Here is a 25,176-nt window from a genome sequence, read left to right on the forward strand (position 1 = left end):
AGATTTAAATGTGAGAGGCAACAAAGGGTCTACAACTGAAGACAATGTGGTTGACAAGAATCACATAAAACGCCTCTCTCAACCTTTTTACCCTATTAGAAACCCTTAAAATAGGGCTCAGATCTTGGGGAACCCTGCTAAAATACATTATTTGGAAAGATACCCCTTACATTGATGATCAGTGTGAAGAATGTCCCTCTTACCATGGTGGTCAAGTTCATTCTTTACAGACAGGTAAATAAATCATTGGGGACATGTAGATTGTAAGCTCTTCGGGGCAGGGTCCTTTCCTCCTCCTGTGTCATTGTTTGTATCCGTCTGTCATGTACAACCCCTATGTATAGCATGGCAGAATATGTTGGCGCTATATTAATACTGTTTAATATTAAAAATAATAAATGCTTGTGGAGTTACAGCCCAAACTAGACAGGCTCCATCAGATTGGGGACAGTGAACCACCACTCAAGGAACCCATATCAACCTCTGGAACATCCCTAGGGTTCCACGGAACCTTGGTTGAGAATGGCTGGTTTAGAATCAGTGCCCTAATAGCAAAATTACTTCTTGATATTTATTGCTACCAAACCAAATCTTGCAAAAGATTCAGCCAATCTATGATATGAAAACAACCAGGATAAATAAGATACTGAATAACTGAGAAGTACTATTGGGATTCCTAGCCGCCTGAAAGTGCTTTCTTCTGGGTGGGCAGAATTAAGAGATGATAAATTGTTTTGTCGATTTGAATCACCTTTCAGTTGCCATCTGGAGGGTTGGCAACGGTTTTTATGGCATACAAAAGGGAGCAAACGTATTACTGGTGGTGACCAGGAAGAAAGTAAATATTACCTAAATAAAAGATCCATTTTTATTCTCACTTAAATGGTATTGTTCATTGTGTATTTCTTCCCCATTGCACAAAGTTTGTCTCCATGCTGGAGTTTTCTGTATTTAGGACCAGTCACTGGTGCTCTCGCCTTATGTAGGGTGACTGGTCTTGCATCCACCCCCTCCTCTAATATTCTACAAGCAGCCCATAAAGTTGGCTCTGCTGGGTCCCTTCACCAGCTTTGGTTTCTGTAATGTAAAGCACACTGCAGATTTTATTACTATTTTTACAAAGAAACAGCTTGGTTTGAAAAAAACATTTAATGCACACAAAGTGGATTTATAATATTTGTGGCTACTGATATAAAGTATTTTGGCCTGGAGTTTGACCTTAAGGAGAGGATAGCAAACTCTTGTTGGGTTTATGTCTGGCAACTATGGACAAGATATATGTAAAAAACTCCCTGCTTAAAAAGGGGTCTCTGGAAAAATTCAACTTCAATATTATGCACATGGGTAGACTTTAAAGGTACGGAGGCAGAACACAATTTTCACAGACTTGTTTCTACTGGATTCAATTCACCAGCACAACCTGCGGTTCCGATTTTTACATCTACCATCCGATATTACAAATTCTTTTCTCTCATTCTGCAATGTTTTATGTGACATGTTTTGTTCAGCTTTTGTTCTCTTTGGTGTCTTAATACAAATCAAGTTGCTGCCAAATGCTGGGGCAGGATACACCATGGGAGCTGGCAAAAGACCACCAACCCCCTATCTATACTCATTCTAAATGCTCTATTGTTTTAAATGAGCATGGCGTTAGTGCAGAGGTGGACAAACTTTTTGGCTCAGGGGCCAACTGAACAGATGTTTGGAGAGTGTATGAACTGATAGAAATGTAAAAGCCAGTGCTCAACCCAAAATGTTTTTTTAACCCGGGTGGGAAGAAATTGTTGGCCGGTGGAACCCCCTGTATTGTGACCCAACTCTCATCAGTAACCACCCAAAACAGCTGGGTAGTTGCTGAAAAGTGCCGGGTGGTAAAGTGGTAAAAAGCCATTACCTAAAAGTAAAAGAAAACATTCAATTTCAGTGGAAACAATGTAGTTGATCACCCTTTTTTGCCAGTGGACAATTTTGTACCAATTTTTCATGGACCAGATTAAAAAGTCCAGTAGTTTTCCCATGGCTGTGTTAATTGGTTGCCGCAAGCTGTCAACCTGTAAACGGCCACGGTACCATCCATGTCAACCTAGCCTGGCTGTGAATATAGAGAAGGCTAAAAATGATTTGTACATTTTTTACTGCTATCCAGAGCTCTGTTAGAAGAACTTCACTTACTCTAGTCCCAGTGACAAGTTTCACCAAAGTGAAGGAAAAATCCACAAAATCACACAAAAAGCTAGGTGAATCGAGCCTAATGTGTCCATATAATCATAACAACACGGCACAAACAACCCACAAATGTAAATTCCAAGTGCATTTTAAAAGACTGACAAGCGTAATCATCTTCCAGAGTCTTTATGACTTCGCAGGAGGACAAACAGTCGGAGTAGTTGTGCTTATAGGCGGAGCTCTGGAACATAACGGCACATCACCAAAACATAATAACATCAAAGGAAAAAAGGCAGCGAACACATAACAGCCTTACCGCTATTCATGCGGAGAAATAAAACACAACGCTGCAGGTTATGCAGGAAAAAAAAATCCCGCTGCTTGAAAAGAATAACCTATTAATCATGCATCTGGAAAAGCAGTTCGGGGCTGGCTTCAGTCACCAGAAAAATGAGCTTTCACAAATTACCTTGCCTTGGATAGAAGTCTCTTAAGTCCTGTCATAAATTTCAAGCTCAAAATAAAAAAACATGTTTAAAATATACAGATTAAATAATGTGTAACTGGAAATATGAATGACACGAGAAAAGTAAAGAATGATGCCCTGTATAGTTAATATTTATATTAACTACTATTGGAATCAAACATTAGAGCAGGGTTTCTCAACCTTTTTACCATGGGGGAACCCTTGACATAACTTTCAGGGCCTTAGGGAAGCCCTTCTATAGTTACTATATTCACAGCACACAGTATTTTATTGTGGTGGTTAGTGGGAAGAACTAGTGTCAGTGGTAACTGATCCAATAGCCAGAAATTGCTCATCGATCAAGGAACCCCCAAGCAACATCTGGAGGAACCCTGGTTAAGAAACACTGCTTCAGAGAGTATCTAATGTGCGAGCAAAGGTTAAAACTTCGCGAATTTCTATTGCAGTCTGTGAAATATTTGTCTTGATTCCAATACAAAAATCCCCCCATGGCACTGCAGAAAATTCCTTTAAGCATTACATCTTTATTGTTCTAGAGAAAAAAAACAAGATGACCTCCCTAGGACCTGACTGTCTGTTATATCGGTTGTTTCTGCCATCAATCGGGCTCTGTACTTTATGTGTTATGTGCAGTCTATAGTATTATTGCAAAGTCTTATAAATGTGGAACTAAAGTCCCACTTTGAAAAATAGATAGACAGGAATGACAGGAATATTGCAAAAAGGGACAGGTGATGTCTCTCCTGTAATAATCTGTCTTACCTACCTGATAGCACAGGGGAACTGTAATGGAAGCTTCCCTTGTTTGTGATGGGAATGAATGAACTGCCCCGCACATGCACGGAAGTTACGTCAACCTGGTGCGGCCAAGTAAGATGGCCGAATATTGTAAGTAGAAGAGGAAAAAAAGAAGGAGAAGAAAAAAAAAAAGGAGGAAGAGGAAAAGAAGGAGGAAGAAACAAATGATAGATTTAGAAAAAAATAAAGAGGAAGGGGGGAAAAAAAGGAGGAAGAGGGAAAAATGGAGGAAGATGTAAAAAAAAAAAGGAGGAAGAAGAAAAGAAGGAAGATGAAGAAAAGACACCTCCTATACTGGCACAGTGAAAAATTATTGTCATTCTAGTAGGGTTAGAACAATACTGATGGGATCACCACTAAAAAAATAAACAACAAAAAAACAATGCAGCCACCACCACATCTAAGGACTAATAGGCTGCAATATGGGACATTTTGTTCTGGAACTCCAAACAAAGAGCATTACTCCTAAGATATGTACATAGCCTACATGATTATCACCTGGAACAAACCATTGTATTTGCTTCAGGCAAAAAGCTAGCAAGTATATAGCTGTCCCTTGACATTATTCAGCGATCTGTTCTGGGGATCAATGAACTACCAAGTGGGGGAAATAAAATTGCTTCCTTATGAAGGAAGATATAGTGGGGTTTTTTGTGTTTGCTCCCCTACCCCCTCTCCATAGAAATAAACAGTACTATGTGAACAGCACTCTTTATTTTGTAGATCAGAAGAGATTGTTTTCACCAACATTAATCTAATGTGTGTACATAACCTCAAGAACCATACACAGTGACCCCTCTTTCAGTAAAATTTCAGTTGCTGTACACACTAACTCCCGCAGACAAGTCTGCATCGCTGGCGCTTATTGCAAACACAGCTGCACAAAGGCGTTTAAATATGCTCACGCTGCTGCCTAAACGCGCTTTGATCTTTGTCAATAACCACAGGGATCGAGCCAAATAGTGCTCCAACTAAAAGCCTTACTAGAAATCATATTAAAATATGCCTGGAATGCAGCCAGCAAAAAAAACAAAAAACTTTATTTACATTGTACATTTTATTTTTTTTCCCTTACCTGTTCCTCTGATAATTGCGAGATGTGATTCTCGGCAGCGTAGGATTCGATCCTGGGATTAAAGTGGTTTATAATGGCTCTGGTAGAAGGAAAAAAAAGAGAGAAACACAGAAATTTATATTAATACGCATGTCTATCTTCTCAGTTTGAGATTAGCAGGTATTGCTTCTCTCTGCTGTTTTAATACTTGCGGGAGAGTTAGCGCTAAGTATATACGGCTGTATGCCCTGGAGGCTTCCAATCCCCAGTTCAAAAAATAATTGGCTATAGGGGGAGAGAGAGCAGCGAGAGGGAAGGCAGGGGTGCGGGCGCAGAAGCAGCAAAGACAAAATTAAACGTGTAATCTCACTGCATGTTGCAAAGATGCCTCAAAAGGGCATCACAGATCTCTGGGACTTGTACGGTATTAAGCCCGGTTAAGGATTTCATGGAATCAAAGGGAAAAAAAAATACACTCTATTAAAGCAATTTGATTTTAAGAAGGAAAATCCACTTTCTTACAGTGTTTTTTTTTTAAACAAATTAAAAAGTAATTGCAAATGTTTTGGGGTAGCTTTAGTTTAGATTACAAAGTTTTAAAAGTTTCTCATTTTTTAATAGCAAACATATATAATATACACAAACACAGTCTGTATTACATGATAAAGGATTTCCAGAGGAAAGGTACAGATACACATCAGATGTGGATTGATGAACCATTGATCAGGAATGACTGCTGTGTACTCCTTTGTATATCCTTTGAGTATCATATGTATCATATATCATAAGTCAGAGGAGAAAGTAAAAAAAAAAAAAATCAGAGAAGAAAGTTAGAACAAAATCAGTTAGTGGAGAAAATCAGAAAAAAAGTCAGCAGAAAAAGACAGAAAAAAAATTATAGGAGAAAGTCAGAAAAAAAGTCAGAGGAGAAAGAAAAACAGCAGAGGAGAAAGTCAGAAAAAAAGTTAGAAAAAGTCAGAGGTGAAAGTCATGAGGATAAAGTAAAAAAAAAAGTCAAAGAAGAAAGTTAGAAAAAAAGTGAGAGAGGAAAGTAAAAAAAAACTTAAGTAAGAAAAGAAAGTTAGAAAAAAATAAGTTAGAAGAGAAAATCAGTTGAAAAAGTCAGAAAAAAAATCAGAAATAGTTTACAGGAGAAAGTCAGAAAAAAGTCAGAGAAAAAAGTCAGAGGAGAAAGTCAGGAAAAAAGTCAGAGGGGAAAGTCAGTCAGAAAAAAAGTCAGAGGAGAATGTCAGAAAAAAGTTAGATAAAGTAAAAAAAAAAAGTCAAAGGAGAAAGTTAGAAAAAAGTCAGCAGATAAAGTAAAAAAAAAATTAAAAGGGGAAAGTCAGAAAAAAGTACTAAAACTGAGTGGAAAAAGGAGGGTGACAGATGCTATAATCAAAGGATTGCTTAAAGATGCTGCTTGCTTTGCAGCTGTTTACATCTAAAAACCTCCTATCAAGATAAGGGATACAATGTAAAAAGAAGCCGTTATTATTTTAAAAATGCATTTTTCTTTTAGTCCTTACCTTAGTAATTAAATATGCACAATACAAATACCATTTCATCCCCACAAAAGTTCCACATTAAATAGTTGGGATCAGGCAGGGTTTATTGCAGAAAGAGATAAGGGATGTCCCTTCTGCAATAAGAATTCTTACCTGCCTGATCACTACCACAACGGTCAGAATTGCTGCCGTACACGGGCATTGGTTGCTGGTATATCTGGCAGCTTGTAGCTGCTGGGACTAAATGAACTCCTGCTTGCATGCAGAGAACTTTCATCATCCTGACCCAGCCAGTGAAGGTAGCCGAAGATCAGAACGAGGAAGAGAAGAAGGAGGAAGATGCTTGAGATGGAATGGGACAGGTGAGTATAAACTGGGTTCAGTTCCACTTTAAAGCAAATGGTAAAACACATAGGTAAAATGGATATAGGATGTTGGTTTACCTGCCAATTTGTAAATCTAGTCCTCCGCAGTGATCAGCCTTGCATGGTACTGAAGAGACCTTACTTTGCTCTACCAAAGTTCAGTAACGTCATTCTCCTCACCACTCCAAGTGAATGGACAGTGAAAGGGGAAGCAGTAGACTGATGAACTCATGCTTATGCTTTTCCCTCCTATCAGAATGCTTCTTGCAATGCAGATTACTAGATTGGCCCCTGGCTGCACCTCCCTAGCATTGCTATACAGAGATGCCAAAGCCACCCCCCCGGGCTCAAATTGTAATCAAAGTCCACACAGCAGGACGTTAAAGTCACAGAATCCCCATTTTTGCTAACCTGCATTAGTGTCATGTTATATGATCACCCTGACAGATACAGAGATCCGTGTAACTCTAAGGCTGCTTTCATGATCGTTTCCAATAACAGTGAAAGATTAACGAACGAGCGATGTACACACAGTGCCCATTCTGTTCCATGTAGAGGCGAGGGGGGGGGGAACGAGCAATCGGCACCCTGCTGTGCTTTTCTCTATTGACTTGTATAGCAGTCATTTTTGACCGGTCGACATAACAGATCAGTGAATGATGTTGGGCGCCCACTGAGACTAATACAACCATTGGTATCGGGCGAGAATCATCTTACGTGTGTACATAGCCAAAAAGAGGTAGCAGGGAGTGTGACAGATCCGTTCATTGATCTCACACACAACCAATCTCTAAATGAATGAGTCATAACATTGTGTTCCTGCAGAAAACAATTCACAAAAGTGACAATGACATAAGTAATATCTTCATAAGCAGCAAATGCAATTACGCGTGTCACAGTGCATGAAAACTCAGGGGATGAAGACTGGCTCCCTCAATACACAATGCAATCCTACCGCGCAATCAATTAATCAGCTAAATAAAGCAATAAATAAGTGCGCATGGATGCAAACCGGTATGTGACAGGACTACAATAGCAAATCAAAGACGCTTGTTTTGTGTACGGCAAGAAGAACCATGAGGAATTACTGTGATGAAAACATCAAATGTATAAGTTTAGGGCAGGAAGTGATGGAAAATCTCTGTAACGGGGACAAAGGGTAGGATGGGGAAGGGGCAGATTTTTGTGGCACAAGGGCAGGGAGTGAGGGCAATCTACTCAATGAAGAAACAGAATAAAAAAAATGTTTGGACTGAAACAAGGCTTTAAAGTTTTAAAAAAATCAACCATAATAGTGTGACAGCTCCTCTTGCATCCTCTCCAGTGCTGAAAGGAACCGGGCCAATAGACACCGGGATAAGTAGTGGGGCAATACACCTGGAAATATGTGAATTTTTGTAGCGGCCCCATAAAAATGAAGCAGCGGCTTTTCAGGAAATGGGTTACTGGAAAGGTAAGAGCTTGAATATTATTATTCAGTATTTATATAGCGCCAACATATCACACAGCACTGTATATAGTCCATAGTCTTGTCGCTAGCTGTCCCTCAAAGGGGTTTACAATATAATGTCCCTACCATAGTCATATGTCTTTATTACAGCATAAGGACAAATTTGGGGGGAAGCCAATTAACCTAACTCCATGTATTTGGAATGTGGGAGGAAACTGGTGTACCCGAAGAAACCCACACAAACACGGGGAGAACCTGCAAACTCCATGCAGATAGAGGCCGAGATTTGAACCTGGGACCTATTGCTGCAAAGACCAGAGTGCTAACCTCTGAGCCACCTGCTGCCCCATCTTTTATCTGGTATCTATTTTACAAATTACACAAGGCACAGGTTTTCTTTAATGCATTTGTAATAAACTGAATAAAGGTCCAAGAATATCTACCGGGAGTCCCATCATACAATATAGCACAACAATCCAGTAATATATGAAAATCGTGTCTAATGATCTATGAACATAGATATGCTGATGGCTGGACGATGGGAAACAAATTAAGTGTCCTCTGTGAGTGAAGGCTTTTCATTTAGCAGCAACACAACACAAAAAAAAATCATTATATAGGAATTGTACCCTGAATCCCATTTCAATTGCTAATGACTTACAAGTATTAAATTAGATGGAAATGGAAATTACAGACTTTATGGGCTAAATTTTCCATTTCAAAAGAGCGGAAAAAAAATTAAAAAAAGAGAGGAAAGAAGTAGGTTGCTTGGTGCCCTTTCATCAACATTTCGGTGTCTGTAGGTTTTCATTATGTGGTGGTGAACATGCGTGGTGCTGCAGGTGATGCCCATGTGCAGGAACCCGGGTGTAAGAGTATGTAAAAGGAAGCAATTGGGTGCAATATGTGCAGATGGGAATGCAATACATGACAGTGCACACTACTCATTGTTGGGAGGTTGCAGTGCGGTTACCACATCCTTACACCACTGAACCACAGCCTCTGGGGAAAGCCTTTATTCAGAGTCTACTAATGGCAGCATAATCAAGAATGAATGGGGTGACAGTGAATGAGTCGGTTCTACTCGCTGCCACCTAAAATCTTCTTTAAGAACCAGAGCTGAGGCATAGGCAGCTGAGGGATTCCCCCTGGCATTAGGGCTGGCTCCCACTAGGCCACCGGGGTGCTTAGAGCAGGTTGGCCCCCAGGCTTTGGAGCTGGCTCTTCCAGGAAGCTCAGGGGCATAAAGGAAGACTTTCCCCTGGCTACCCCAGCAGGGGGCTGAAGGCTTGCCCATCTGTCTGGGTGTATTGCAAGAAGTCCGCGGAAGTCCCTATGAGGACAAATATACTGGCTCTATCTGCCTCAGAGTTCCAAGAAGGGGGGAGTTCTGTCCACACAAGAAAAGGCTCATAACATTAAGGACCCTTTCAGTGCCGCAGTGTGAAACTGTGCAGTTGGCAGCTTCTAGTAGCATAACAGACTGCCTCTATGTAGCTGGGGGGAGCAAACCGCACGCCGGGCAACAAGATTTGCACAAGGCCGGGGTGCAGATCTTCGGCAACAATGGCATGCTGCTTTTAGTAACTGCACCACGATCTGGCACAGCCATGTGCAATAAAATGGACCCCAACCTCATTCACCTGAACATTACCCAGAACTCTTTATTTTAAAATGTTTTTAGCCTGTGTAAGGAAAACTAATGCAACCCCCACATCTATGGACTGGTAAGCTGCTATATATTAAAGTTATGTTCTCCGGTTCAGATACACCAGCTAGAGTTTAGGCCTTTTATGTAATTTTGCACCTAAAGATCCGTGGAATCACTTAAGGTGAAAGAACAATTTTTCAATACACGATTTTATGAAGTTTCCTACAGGCTGACAGGGTGTCAGAGGTCATTATCATTCCCGCATAGCTCGATGAGCATTCTAATTGACAGGCTGTGACATTTGACGAGATTCGCAAATCAGCGGTGTCAGACGCTCTGCAAACTATCTCCAGACCAATGGCAGGACTGACAGGCGGAAGGAAAAAGAGCTGGATATGATTGAATCAATTAAAAAGAAAATAGTTATACTGACTGCAAATTTAGCGAGTTGCTGACCCTAAAGAAAGGTCATTGGTGGGTTAGGAATCTTATCACATTAAAAGTTTATGTTTAGAATGTCGGAGACATTTTCAAGTACGGTGTGCTTTTGGAGGAATACAGAGCGAGGACCCCCCAGTGATATATCCCTGACCACCTTGGGATTTGTGCTGGCATATCTTAATAATTCTATTTACTCCATCCCCCCAGCAGGTATACAAAAGTTGGATAGGAACATGAGAGGTAAGGTGGAAAAGCCAGACCAGCATAGAGTGCAATCTATCACATGCAAAGTGGGAGTGGGCTGTGCTAAGGAATTGACTCTTCCTGGAGTAGTCAAAAATAATTTATCTAATATTATTATAAATAGCATTTATATAGCGCAACATATTACGCAGTGCTGTACAAAGCTGTCCCTCAAAGGGGCTCACATCTAATGTCCCCACCATAGTCATATGTCTTTTATACAATCTAAGGTCAGTTTTGGGGGGGGGGGGGCAATTAACCTTTTTTTTTTTTTTTTTTATTGGAATGTGGGAGGAAACCGGAGTACCCGGAGAAAACCCACACAAATGGGGGAGAATTTGCTAACTCCATGCAGATTGTGTCCTGACTGAGAGTCCAACCTGGGACTTATTGCTGCAAAGGCCAGAGTGCTAACCACAAAGCCACTTTGCATTTAAAAAAAAAAAATTTTTTCAGCTAGTGACAGGGACTCTTTAGATTTTTCCTTTTGTAACATTTACATTGGACAATGTAGGAAACAATAGATACATCAGCATCTGGCCCTTCTTGACATCAGTGTGTATGGGCCATTAAACAGCAGCACATATGCTGAAATAATGGCAGCATGGTTTGTAGACGGCAAGGGAATCTCTCAAGCTATAAGCTTGCTGGAATGTAGGTGCAATAAAAAAAACTAAATTATGAAAGCATCAAGGATACGCCAGCATGTCTCCAGAGAAAACTTAACTGGTATGAAAAGATTAACCTTTCCAGGTCCCATCTGGTAGTGAGGAAAAAAAATTAATAAGCTTTCTTTATGCAGACAGAGCCCCCCAGGGATCAGTCACTGAAGCTTACAGTCTAGTCACATCCCGAGGACGAAGCTCGATCGGGAGAGCTGTAACAAGGCAGCTGATAGCAGCAGAGGTGTTAAAGACATACTCCAATTAAAGTTGAAAACTTTGAGAGATCTCTTTTTATACAGGTATTCCTGCATCAGTCCCTTGCACTCCCTACTCATGACAATCTGGTGGCCTGGGAACCCCTGCCTATAAAATGGGGAAGTAATATGAAAACGCACCCACTGCAGGCTCCTTGCTCTCCATCTCACATGCAGAAGACCCAATAAAAAAAAAATGTAGGCTGTAATATGATATTTAGCCAATAAAAAAATTCAAAGTTTAAATATGAATAGGTGGAAAAAACAAAGCAATGTGGCTCAAGTTTCAGGAGATTTCAACAGACCCGTTTGGGGCAGAAAGATGGCCATGTCAGGTGAAGTTTTGGATTTCAAATGAACGGCAATGGAGATTTAAGTCAGCCATTCTCCATCTTTTCAATATGGGTAACCACTGAAATAACTTTTAGGTCTTTAGAGAACCCCTGCTATACTTACTATATCTACAGCTCAGTATTTTGGTGTGGTACTCAATGGGACGAATACCTCATTGTTGGCCATTGGGAAGAAGGTCACCCTTACAGATAGCCAAAAAGATCACCTGAGAGCAACAAATTGTTCAAGGAACCCCTAGCAACCTCTGCAGGTATCCTGGCTGAGCAACACAGATCTGCATAATGCAGCTGTTTTTATGTAGGATCTTGAAGGAGCAAATTCAAAACGTAATCATGAAACACAATATGCTACATTTGCCTTTGGCATTTTACCGTTGGCTGAAGTCTTGTGCGTTTTATCTATACCTTTTTGCTGTTCTAGCAAGCTCTCCAGCAAGAGCCCTAAAATAAATTGTAGACGCAATGAGAGGAGAGGCGGTGTATGAATATTCCAACATCAGTGGAATCTCCTTAGTGGACCAGAGAGGATCTTTCAGGTCAACTGCAAGTACTTTTAACTACTACTTCCTGCTTGAAAAAAGTTTATGTAGTAAGTAGAAATTTTGAATTGAGCAGGGTCTAGCACATTCAAACTTCTTCACATAATATATCATATCATTCCATCAATGTAAATAAAATTCTGCCCACAGGTAAAGCTGCGTACACACTTCCAATTTTTGTCGTTGGAAAGGATCTTTCACGATCCTTTCCAACGACAAGGGAGTGCACGATGCATGAACGGTGCTGTACATACAGCACCGTTCATGTTCTATGGAGAGGGGAGGGGGAGAGCGATGGAGCGGCACCCTGCTGCGCGCTCTCCCCTTCCCTTTCATTAGGATCGGCTGTCGTCCATCGTCCGTGGATCCGGCAGGTCGGTCGTCCGGACGATGGACGACACCGACTGTACACACGGCAGATTTTCGCCCGATAATTGGCCGATGCCGATTATCGGGCGATAAAAATCTGACGTGTGTACGTAGCTTAAGAAGCTATAAGTCGGATTCAGAATCTACTCCTCATCAGGGTTGGTTTTATAGGTTTGCCCAAGGCCCCTACCTTACTCAAAGTCCCAATGAACAGAATAGCAGGTGATGCAAGGAATGGAAAGGCTGTGCATTCAGGGCCCGCTATTCATACCCTTATTATGCTCCAATAAAGGGGTGGTGTTTGACTCTCAAAGCACAATGTCTATTTCCAAAAAAGAACTTAAAAATCACCATAGCCCTTGTTTTCTCTTTCCTCCCCCGGGGGAAACCACTGCTGAACTCCTGAAAATGCAAACTGCTTAGCTGTCATGTTGATCCAATGACTTTCATACGAAGTCCCTTACTTGCAGCAAGCATGTTCATCAAAGATATGGAATTTACCTGATGCAGACCTGTGCCCCGTCAATCTGACCATTAATGGATGCAGGCTGGGGCTGCGATACTGTTCAACTATCCTAATTTATATATAAAATTATGGAGGTTGGTAAAGTCAGAACTGAAGTACTTGTAATAGGAAGTGCCACTGTATGCTAAAAAAGGTTCCAATGTTCTCCCCAGCCCCCTTTAGACAGTGCACTACCTGGCAGTTTTCAGTAACCACCTGGCTGTTTTTGGGAAGTTAATGAAGAGTTGGGTCACAATACAGGGGCTGCCACTTGCCTACAATTTCTTCCCACCCGGCTTTAAAAAAAAATCTGGGTTGAACACTGGGTTTCATTAAATAAATGCCCACCTCTCAGATTATAAGCTTTTCTGGGCAGAGTCTCTACTCCTCCCATGTCATTGTCTGTCTTTCATTTGCAAGCCCTATTTAATGTACAGCGCTGCGCAGTATGCTGGCACTTTATGAAATTTAAAAATAATAGGATAACTATAACCTCTTCATATTATCCTCCAAGCTAGACATTGCCTTAGAACACAGCTTTGATCTGTGGATACTCTTCTATTTTCTGGTAGCTAGATCTGCACAATACTAGCAGCTGTGAATAATCATTTCGAGACAATTCATCTCAAATATCGACTGGCCATTAGATGCGGGCACGATGGTAATATTTATAGCGTATTCCTGTTCTGGGGAAATGATAAATCTAGAACATCACTGTGAGCAATTGGCATCCAGGAAAATCTACTGGTTCATCTGTTATTAGACTGTTCCGCTAAGAGAATAGCGTGACTGCACATCGAAATGAGGAGTGGGAACAAACATGAGTGCCGCAGATAAGGATAAAAGGTATTATCTGCTGGAAATATTCTGTCTCTGGTGTTAAATGTACATGGTGATCTGCCTCTATTGTCCTGCAGGTTTACATAGGTGTGCATGCAGATATTCCTGGGAGTATATTAATGTATTGTATATTTCCAGCCAAGATCAATTTTTACACTGTAAACAGCACATTCCTTTTTTTCAAATTCTCTATTCCTTTTTGTTTCTCATTTCTTACTTATTGAACCAGCTAATTAGTTCCTTTTTACATTGAGTCCTGTGAAATTATGGCAATATGTAGCATTGCAGTAACATGGTCACCCTCTCCCTGCAGTTCCTGTGAAATACAATGTGGCAACAACACTTCCTTGTACATATCATTAAGGGGAAAGCACTGACATCATCCACAAAAGGCCTATATATATATACAGCCCCTCTCAGTCAGTGATGGCTGCATTTGCAGAAGATGTTACTAAAAGCAATAAGATACAATGTCCCATAAAAAGTTTTCAATCTCTATCCTTTTGTTCTAAGAGCAAGGTAAGTAAGCTACCTCCTCAATTGCAGGGAACTGGTTGTGAAATGTGTTGTCTGATGACGGGAATTCTCTACACTACAAGGGTTGAGGTCAAGGGGGACATAAACACAAGAAATACTTTACTTACCCTAACTCTTACTCCCCCCCCCCATCAGCCACTACACTCCTCTACCAGTCAACCATTATGGGCTGTAGGTAGGATTATGGTTTTCAGCATTGTGGGGCATGGTGTTATATGTGCACATAGTGGCTTATATAGCTATATAAATTACTAATATAAATCTTTTTCCATAAACATTTCCAAGATTACAATAAATTTAAAGTGGAAATAAACCCACAATACTCACCTATCTGGAGATGACTTTTGGTTATCTTGATTGGCCAAGGTAATGCAGCTGCGTGGGAATTCATTCATTCCTGGCATGCGCAAGGGAAGCCAGGGTTGCATGGATTCCCTGGCAACTAATGCCGACTGTGCATGCGTGACAGCAGGGCTGCAATCTGGCAGGTAAGACCAGTAATTACAGAGGGGACATGGCTTGTCCCTTTCTGCAACAAATACCTGCCTGATCATGGATATTTCTAAGTGAGACTTTATCTTTAAGACAAAGATGTAGGTCCTTGTATAGGTCCACACTGGTTTGGGCCATAGAATAGTTGCTGTTTCAATACATGCACAAGCATGCACAATTCCAGAATCTTCAGCATTTCAAGGCAACAGGTCTCCTACCTGATGTTGACCAAGGCGTGAGTCACCTTGCTGGCCGGTTCTTTCCACTGTCCTGCGTTGGTAGAAAGACGAAGCACTGGAAAAGAAAACATGGCATGTAAATTCTGAATCGGTTTAGGCGAGCAAGGCAGGCATGTAAAAGAGTTTAGGTCTTGCTGTACTTCATACACATTTAAAGGGGGGATTTCCAGTTCCTTTTTGGATCTTCTTACCATAACCTAGCTGGTTATAAGGTATTGCCATTTCCTAAGTCTTGTTTAGGCTTGAGGTCAAAAGTGCCAGCCAGCTGTCTATGTCTGAAATCCAAATGTGTTTTCATGGGATAATTCAGAATACCAACCATAGGGGACCACAAGGGTCTGTGTAAACATCAAATCTCTAAAACCTGAGACAACAAAGAGCTAATGACCCTCTGCATGACTCCAAGTCACATCACTTGGTCTGGAAAATGGTCATTTGAATACCCAATGATCATGCAGCATAAGAAGAAAGAAAGACAGTCATATGCACCCCATATTTAAAAAATATGTTTCTTTTTATTGTGCTGCATGGATAAAGAGAAGATAAGCACAAAATGCAGCTGGAGGTTGGTCAGTCAAAGATCTGGCTGATTGCCACTTTATAAATACAATAAATGTGGCATTCAGCAGTCTAATTAATAATGTTTTCACTCAAGACTCTGTTACCCATAACGTTCACAATTTTTTTACTTTTGCCTCAGTTAGAAAAATATATGGACTGTGAATAAGTGGATTCACACAATTGCTAAGTGAATTTATTGTGATGGAAGCGTACATTATGGGAATGAATCTTGGGTGAAAACATTTACAAATAGACGTCCTAAATGTGACAAAAAGTCAGCTTTGAAAATTTGCAATTATGCAGGTTTTTGTTATTTTAATAAGCTCAGCTTTTCGTGTGGGGATATGCTGGGATAACCAAGATGGCTGAAGGTCAGAAACCAGTTCATTATACCTGCTCAGTTCCTTCCAGCCAGAAACAACTCAGCAGCTCGGTTCGCCTTACTTTCCTTTCATTTCTCTGTGTTTACATTGGAAATTGGAAAGCTGATGGGAAGAGGGAGTTGAACTTATTGCTGGGAGAAGGGAGTGAAAGGAATTATGTGGCTGAGTGAATGTTGAGAGGGGGAAAAGAAGTAGTTAAACTACTGAATCACTGCTAGGCGGGAGAGCAAGGGGGCTGCATGGTGGCTCAATGGTTAGCACGCCAGCCTTTGCAGCGCTAGGTCCCTGGTTCGAATCTTGGCCAGAACACTATCTGCATGGAGTTTGCAGGTTCTCCCCGTGTTTGGGTGGGTTTCTTCCAGGTACTCCAGGTTCTTCCCACATTCCAAAAACATGCAGTTAGGTTAATTAGCTTCCCCCACAAATTGACTTTAGACTGTGGCAATGATATATGACTATGGTAGGAAGATTAGTTTGTGAGCCCCTTTGAGCTAGAGACATGATAGGAAACCCAGAAAAAAAAGCATAAGATGGCAGCGCCAATGACAGAACGGGGACATATGAGTATATATAATATTAGAGAAAACAAGCAGAACACCAAATGTGGAAATATTATTTTTTTTATTTGGCAGCACCAAGGGCAATAAAAAAAGATACAAAAATCATCAGTTTCTGATTGGATGTTTAGCCAAACTGCTTGTCACACATCTATATTGAATAATGCACATTTCTGACTAATATTATACCTGTAATATTACAGATACAATACACATGAGGTACTAATATATAATGCTAGTGAACGGACAGCTATTCTAAAGTTATCGGAGAGCGGATATACTAGGTGGGTATATATTTCCTAATCAATGCAAACTGACTTCAGCCTGCGCTGTGGTTACCATAGAAACAGGGATTTCGGTCAGGTCTATGACTAGTTCATGTGACACGGTGACAGTGACAAAATAAATGCTGATAACAGGATGCTGCAAGCTCAACTTTATCAGGCAGTTCGGACAGACGGCGGTCAATACCTCATTGTTCCTGCAGTCGTCCTAATGGTTGGGTCATTTGTTATGATCAACGTGGAAGTTGCCTAATATGAACCTTCTGCATCCGCTTTGGAGAAAGAAATTTGATTATGTGTATCTAAACCTGGTAACACGCTGGTCCTTAGATGTGGTGGCTGCAGTCATTTCATTTTATGTTCACCTGGTTATCAAGTATTTATATATTCCTACTAATCAATAAATGGGATTTAAAGTAACCCTGTTAGGCAATTGGTGCTCCATTGTACAGAAATCTGTCACTGGAGTCCTCTGGATTTTCTGGCTTTCTGCCGTGCTTAGTGATTCTTCCTGCAAAACTACAGGTCACAGTAGGACATGGTAGTGATTTGGCTGTCACGTGTGGAGGACTTTCTTCTCAATGGATTGCAAAGTATTTAATTCCTTCTTTTTGCAGGTGGAGCAATGTAGGTGATACATTTTCCTGACAGGGTCTCTTTAAAGAAGCCCTCAATGACAACTGTAGCAACAGGCACTATTAACATATTCATTCCCAAACTAATCAGCAGAAGCAATATGGTCAATCAGATTATTATAGCTGCTCATCTCTCCTTACTTTCCCTCTATCCCTCGGTTTACATTGAAAATTGGAGGGAGTTGAACTGCTAACTTATTGCTGGGAGAAGCACAAAGAATTAAGTTGCAGAGTGAATGGTGAGGAGGGAATGGGATTAGTAAAACTACTGACTGCTAGGCGGGGAGCAAGGGCATGGCACGGTGGCTCAGGGGTTAGCACTCTGGCCTTTGCAGCTCTAGGTCCTCGATTCAAATCCCAGCCAGGACACTATCTGCGTAGAGTTTGCAGGTTCTCCCCGCGTCACCGTGGGTTTCCTCCGGGTACTCCGGTTTCCTCCCACATCCCAAAAATGTGCAAGTAAGTTAATTGGCTTCCCCCTAAATTGACCTTAGACTACATTAATGACATATGACTATAGTAGGGACATTAGATTGTGAGCTCCTTTGAGGGACAGTTAGTGACACGGCTATGGAATTTGTACAGCGCTGCGTAATATGATGGCGCTATATAAATACTGTGTAATAATAATGGCGGCTCAGAGGTTAGCACCCTGGCCTTTGCTAGATTCCAGCTTCGAATCTCAGTCAAGGTGTTATCTGCATGGAGTTTGGAGGTTCTCTCTGTGTTTGCATGGGTTTCCTCCCACATTCCAAAAACATGTGGTTAGGTCAATTGACTTCCCTGCTAGACTGTGGTAAGGATATAGGACTATGGTGAGCGAATGACATGACTATGGACTTTGTACAGTGCTGCGTGATATGTGGACGCTATATAAATACTGTGTAATAATAATAATTCCAAGTGCTAGGAGGAGCAGGATGAGAAAAGAGGGAGCTGGGTAGCTTATCTAGAATGAATAAGAAAACCCCCAAATTGGGAAATTTAAGGATTAACTATTCCTCAGCACCCAAAACTAAAGCATTCAGTAAGTGCGTGTTCAAAAGATCATTTATTACTTTTATTAGAAAAGGTCAATACCCCCAAAAGTTCACTTTTTCAAGAACATTTTACTGGTTATATTGAGGTTAAAGGTCCATATATCTATAACAGTGTCATTTTTAGTCTTTATGGTGGTTATTAAGGTGGAAAACAATTATAATGAAAAACTTGTTTTGCTTTTGGATAAAGCATTGAAGAATTGGAACCTCAACATTATTAATTGCTGTATCTCAGCTGCGAATATTTATCAGGACAGAAAGTGACAGGTAACTCAAAATTGCAGCATTGTCAGCATTTTCTGTGACAGCTGTCTGACGGGATGTCTCCTCACTTAAGAGATCTTTCCTTTGTTACCTGGTATGCCTTTGGGGCTGGAAGCTCTTCAATGGGATAGAGACTCAAAAATAAACAAATAGACAAGGATCCAAGCCTATCCCATTGTTTCTACACCCATAACTAAATGTTTGTATATTTCAGTGACAGGTACAATTTGGTAAAGCAAAGTCTTTTGAATTTCTTACCCATGGAGTAGAGATTGTCAAAAATCTGATGCATGCGGATGATTTCATAGTAGAGCTCGTCGTAGCTGCCCGGGGTTGGAAGGAAGGTATCTCCGTATGTGATAAACATATTAAACAAATTGACTACCTAACAAAGGAAAAAAGAAAAGAACACTTCATCATTCAGGAATAAAATAAAGTAGCACCACAGAAGATAATAACACTCCAACATCATTACAGAGATTAATATTATGCAGCCATACTAAAAGCATTTAAAAGAGCAAATTCTAATAACGATTTAAAGTGTAATAAAATGAGGTTTCACTTTTCAGCAGTGTAGTCATTCCCCTGGGCTACAAAAAAATAACCAAGTATATAAACCATGCAAGGAATATGAAAAATACCTTAAAGAGCCACCAGTAAAGTGACCCTGTCACCTTCCTCTGGTAGCCCGCCCCCGATCAATATATACTCACCTATGCACACTCCACCACCTCCTTCATGCCCTTTAAGAACTCATTTGCTTCTAGGGAGTCAGGCTTTCAGGTACGATGGAGCATGTGAGAAAGTTCAGGCTAATCACCTGACCCAATTTCTTTAATAAGCTCCAACACTAGAGGATACTCTGGTTGGATCCCTGGGTGTGGTGGGGGAGCACAGGTAGGTGAGTATACCTTGCTTGGAGAATGAGGAGGGTAGGTGACAGAGACTGTGCCCTGAATGGGTAAGGATAAGCAATTTTTACATATAGTTAAACAGTATAATTTTATTAAAAACAATGCCAGCTTACCCTATTTGTTCTTGCATTGGTATAATAATCGGGTGTAAAAGACTCTTTGCCAGCTTATTCATTTATGCTTTTGCATGGTCACCCTGACCCATGGGCCGAGGGAGACTACAAGTGGTCAGTCATGCACAATAATAATGCACATTACAAAGACATGGTGCGCGGTTGTCACCATTTTGAAACTTGCACAGAGAAATGCCATGCAGCCATCACTGCTGTGCATGCAGACAGACTTAGCAGCAAAGATTAGAAACACTGAGATAAATAGAATGAAAAATTTGAAAACAAGTATTTATATTTAAAAAAAAGGGCACATTTTTATAATTCATAGTGCATAAGCAAACTAAGTTCTGGTTAAACATAGCAGACATGACTTTTTGCAGCCTGATTATTTAACAGATTATTTCAGTAAACGTAATTGAGTTACCACCAATACACAAACACAAAGTGCACCTCTGTTTCACAGGTCAACTTCAACCATATAGAAATACGTACCATGAGAGCCAATGTAAAAATGTTGTGTTTTGCTAGCAGAACAGTCTCGTAGGACATAAGGAACTTCAACAAATTTATAAGCGCTGGAAAAGAAAGAAAAATCCAGTGAATCACAAAATATCATGTACAAATATTAGATGCAGTGAGGGTCAGATGCCAAGAAATTGCTGTAGAAACAATCATGGCTGCAGGTTTCCATGTCATTCTGCAAAGCCGTCCCTCTGCATAGAAGGTGCGATATTAGAATGAAATGTCCTCTATCAATATTACACGGAAAATAGATTGCTAGGCTGAATGTAGTTACACCGAGCCCTGGCTGACCTTTCCTGAGCAAAGCTTCCCATCACTAACATATACAATAAACACCCGGGGTAATCATATTCTCACCACATATACACAGTTATTTACCAAGCAGCCATGTAAAACTACACAGGAACAAATAGGTAAATATGTATTTTAATGCTTTTTTCAATGAAAAATGGGAGCAGCTGATCAAGTCTGGCTGTTTGAATGATGACAAAGGATAACAGCAATCAACTTTATTTATAAGCACCAGTTACAGATAGCAAAGCTCCTTTTATAGTTGAATGGCTACTATTGCACAAATGTCAAATAGTGATATTTTTAAACAAATTTGATGAAAAAGATTCCATCCTATTAACATCAGACCTTAAACCCACTTTTATTTAAAGCCTTAAATAATTATACACACTTCCCCCCTCCCCAGTAAATCCTGCATTGTTCGCCATCTCACTGCATCCCCTCATGCCGCCATCTTTATCTTTAGTGTCAATGGTAGTTGGCCGCCTCTTCCTGTTGCTTTTCCTGGGTTCCTGTTGTTTTTTTGCAGCCTATCCTCCAATGACACAGCAAGAGATCTTGTGAATGCCAGAGCAGGATCTATTGATGGGGCATTTGAACCTGTTGCCTCATGGGACATGTGACATGGGTATTTCAAGAAGTTGCAGGAGAAAGTAAAGAGAAAAGAAAAGTGCAATGTCTGAAATATGGGAGAGGGTAGGTTAGGTCAGGGAGAAGGGGACACACTTGACCACTACAAAAAGTGAATGCAAAGCTACCCTCTGTTGTTGTGCTTGCAATCCCGTCCTACTGGGTGACAACTCTGCTGTGTATATTCACTGCAGAATAAATAGCTAAACTGACTTGGAGTCCCTGTTGAGGCTCCTGATGGCTGAGGAAGGTCAAGGGCCCTTGTGCAGCAGCACACTTTGCACCTCCTTATGTCTGCCCCTGGCTGTGACCCTATTACAAGAAGAAAAATAACGTATCCACTGTAAGGTAATACAATGAAGGTTTACAGGCAATGCATTATATATATTATTTTGAGTTGGCCCATAGTTGTGCTTTAAGGCTAACAGCAAAACGTATGTGCAAAATACAAAGACCAAATTTAACTATGGATTCATCTAGAGAAGAAATATCAATCCTAGGTGAAACACTGCTGAGCCAAACTGGGTGAAAAAAACAAAGAAAGTAGACCTATGACAATGTAAGGAGGAACTGTCAAATGATCATAAGGGAAAGTTGGCCAGCACAGCATAACATCATAGCGGGGAGAGAAGCGTCGTCTGAACTGCCACTTGTGTGTGTGCTGGCACATATGGCTCCTCTAGGATAACAGTTACTTAAAGCAAATCAGATCTTACAGCCGAGACTACTCGGGGCTGCTGAATCAGCACTGTGCTCTAAAGCAATTAAAAGAGCAAGGACCTGGAGGAATATGATATGTGACAACTAATTTGTGACACGAAAAGTTCGCTCCTTGGGATACAGCAGTCATTATCGCAAAACGAGTTACATTCCATCCAAGTACTCTTCACATAATGTGATTTCAGATGAACGACATCTGCTTTTCCTGAACGTTTACTGTGTGTTTATTGGGTCCCTGTGGCTGTAGTATGCATGTGGGCGAATTAGAAAAAATGTATAATTTGTGTGAGGTCACGCATGACAATTGTACTTAGCTGCGGTGGTCTAAAATAGGGAAAAAACACTCTGATGTGGTGGAAAAAAAAGTTGCCAAGATGTAACAGGGCCTCCCTCAAAGTTGTTCTATTAGGTTAGGGGTTCAGGAAGAAACAAAAAGCAGGCTTCTATCTTTAACTGACAACATCTGAAGCCAAATGGGGAGAAATACAGAAGTAATGAAGCTTGACTGCTATTCTTGGAAGAGACGTAACGGAATCACTGCACAAATTACAACATCGAGCACTTGGGTAACCTTCAAACACAACATTATCTTGCTTTACATCTCATAATTTTATTATTTCAAATGACGTGACTGGTTCTCTCTAAAGTGACTTTTCTTTCATGTCCAGTCCATTCAGGCTACATAATGGGCCTGAATTATTAAAGCTCTCCAAGACTGGAGAGAAAAAGACTATAATGGGAAACCCTGGGTGATCCAGCAAATCGGGAATGGACTTGGTCCAGTACTGAAAACATTTGCCAACTAATAGCAAACAAGTTTGCTGGATCACCCAGGTTCTTCCATGATGTCTATTTTCTCCAGTTTTGGAGAGCTTCAATAAATCAGACCCAGCGTGTCCATGTAGTACTTCCAGGTATTTCTTATTTCTCACAGAAACCACAATACTCCCCCTAACACTAATCTGCTTTTATCTCCAGATGGATGCAACCAATTTAGTTCAGACATCAGCCATGGTCAACATCTCCTTTCTGGACAGAAATGCTGGCTCAAAGACGATGGAGCCATTTTTATTACAGTGGCTGTGGTGTTTCTGACACAAATCAGCCCCTACTGCAGACCCTTTCTCCCAAATGTATTCTTACTCTTTGTTCACTAGGACACTATAGACTAAGAAAATGTTTTTTTTCCCTGCCTGCAGCAAAGGGGTGACATCATCTCAGAAGCTCAGGGGGTCTCTTCACTGATAAGGGGTAGAGATGTTTTGGTAATATATTGTTAACTTATTAAGAATACTTTCATTGCCAATACTTTCATTTTGCTAAAAGGTCAACTTTATTGTACTTCTAAAAAAAAAAAATTATACATATATAAAAATGTATACAAAATAAAAAATGTATATATCTATATATATATATATATATATATTTACACATACATACATTTTAACTCTCCTCTTGTGACCCAACCTAACCCACCCTGCACTCCACAGAATCTAACTTAATGACATGCAAAGGATCACAGTCCCAAAATTTTTTACATCGGCCCAAAAGGTACTTTTACCTTACAGTACAGCCCCAAAGAAGGGTATAAGGTTGTACTTGCACACATTCCGCTACCTGCAGACTGATGTTAAAAAAAAAAAAACACCACGGCCCACTTGAATGTCAGTAAGCACTTACTCCTCTGTGAAAAGGGGGAAGGAGGTCCTATATATATATTTTTTTTCCAGATGTTCTTTAATGTCTTTATTTCTCTGCATGGAATCTTTGCAGCAAGCAGGGATGTAAATCATTTCTGTCTCAATAATAGAGGGACCTGGAAAGGCAGATTTAAGTATCCGAGGTTGGAACAATTACAAGGGCCAGGTGTTTCAGAGCATCAGGTTACTGGACAGCAGAAGATTTAATACATTGGGGTAATGTGGTGCATACAAGCAAATCCCAGGGATGAAAATTGACAGCTGGGTCAATGTGAAGAGCTCACTTTGAAATGTTAATCATTTCCACCATCACTATCCTACCACGATCCTCTGCCTTATTCCCTTATTACACGATATGTCTGATGCTAAAAATGTGCAAATCTGTCAGTTACTGAAAAAATGCAAAATAGGCAAATAAAAAGAACAATCCCCTCCTTTCCGTTTTTACAATGTGACCTTTTATTTAAATTTTGCTTTCCTAGATTTTCTATTTCAGAGTTTATTGCAAAGAAGTACTCAGGCTTGTCCGTGCCCTACTTATTGATCCAGCAACGGCTTGTACGCCATGTCTTAATAGAAAACTGAAGCGTGCTGTTTCCTGTTAATTAATAGAAGACTTTGCAGTAAGATGGGCTAAAATTAGAAAAGTCGTAGATGAAGTGAACTGAAGGCACTCTTTCGCTCAGATAGGCTGGGATAATGACTGCATGAAAAATGGCCTCAGTGGTTTCTGGTGTCTTATCTACAAGCACCAAACACATGGGAGTACATCGATCATAGGTGACCAGGTGATCATCTCATCAGTAGCAGCGTGGCCCCTGAGCTCTCATCACACACATGCAGATTATTTCCATCAATCATTTTATTTATAGAGGTGTGTGTGTGTATGTATATACACTACTACAGTATAACAAAAAATGCTAAATACTGCAAATAAACTGCATCACAATTAAAAAACAAAAATAATTTACATTGCAGCTTTTATGTGCCACATTAGACCTTTTTATCTAAGTTTTTTAATGTAGCCAGTAACTTAAGGTGCGTACACACTTCCAATTTTTATCGTTCCAATCGAACGACGAACGATCGATTGGGCAAAAAATCGTTCGTAAAAAAGTAACCAACGACGCCGACGAACGAGGAAAGTCGCTGGAAACGAACGACCGGGCCGGCGGATCGGATTGGACGACGATCGTTGAACATCGTTCGTGTGTACGGTCGTTCGTTGATCGTCCATGTTCAGAGCATGCGTGATGAACGAACGTCCGTTCACTTTCCTGTCGTGCACATAGTTCCTCTATCGCTCAAACGATCGTATCTATTGTGTGTACAATATCTAGAACGATCGTGTCGTTACTCTATGTGCAGGATCCGTGCTATACGATCGTTCGTGTATATCGTGCAGGAACGTTCGTCGTTCGTTTTCCGACGATAATAATTGGAAGTGTGTACGTAGCTTTACTTTCTCTCCTAGATTGACAACGCTCACTCAAGGTACTGTAGAGCGGCATTTGCACTCTAGGGCATTAAATAAGTTAGGACTACAGAACAGCGCTCCATCTTCTTCTTATCTCTCTAACGAAAGGGAGAGAGTGATGTTCTGCTG

The 25,176-nt window shown here is 40.6% G+C and overlaps 1 protein-coding gene across 1 annotated transcript in view; it reads right to left on the reverse strand.

Annotated features, from left to right (window-relative positions):
• The window catches only part of ARMH3 (armadillo like helical domain containing 3), a 74,474-nt gene that overhangs the window by 24,947 nt on the left and 24,351 nt on the right, over positions 1-25,176 (reverse strand). The window contains 4 exon segments of the mRNA XM_072424822.1: positions 4,527-4,605; positions 14,936-15,011; positions 18,939-19,065; positions 20,200-20,282. Of these exon segments, the coding sequence (XP_072280923.1) occupies positions 4,527-4,605; positions 14,936-15,011; positions 18,939-19,065; positions 20,200-20,282 (365 nt within the window).

Source organism: Pyxicephalus adspersus, chromosome 10 (assembly GCF_032062135.1).
Source record: "Pyxicephalus adspersus chromosome 10, UCB_Pads_2.0, whole genome shotgun sequence".
Lineage (NCBI taxonomy): Eukaryota > Metazoa > Chordata > Amphibia > Anura > Pyxicephalidae > Pyxicephalus > Pyxicephalus adspersus.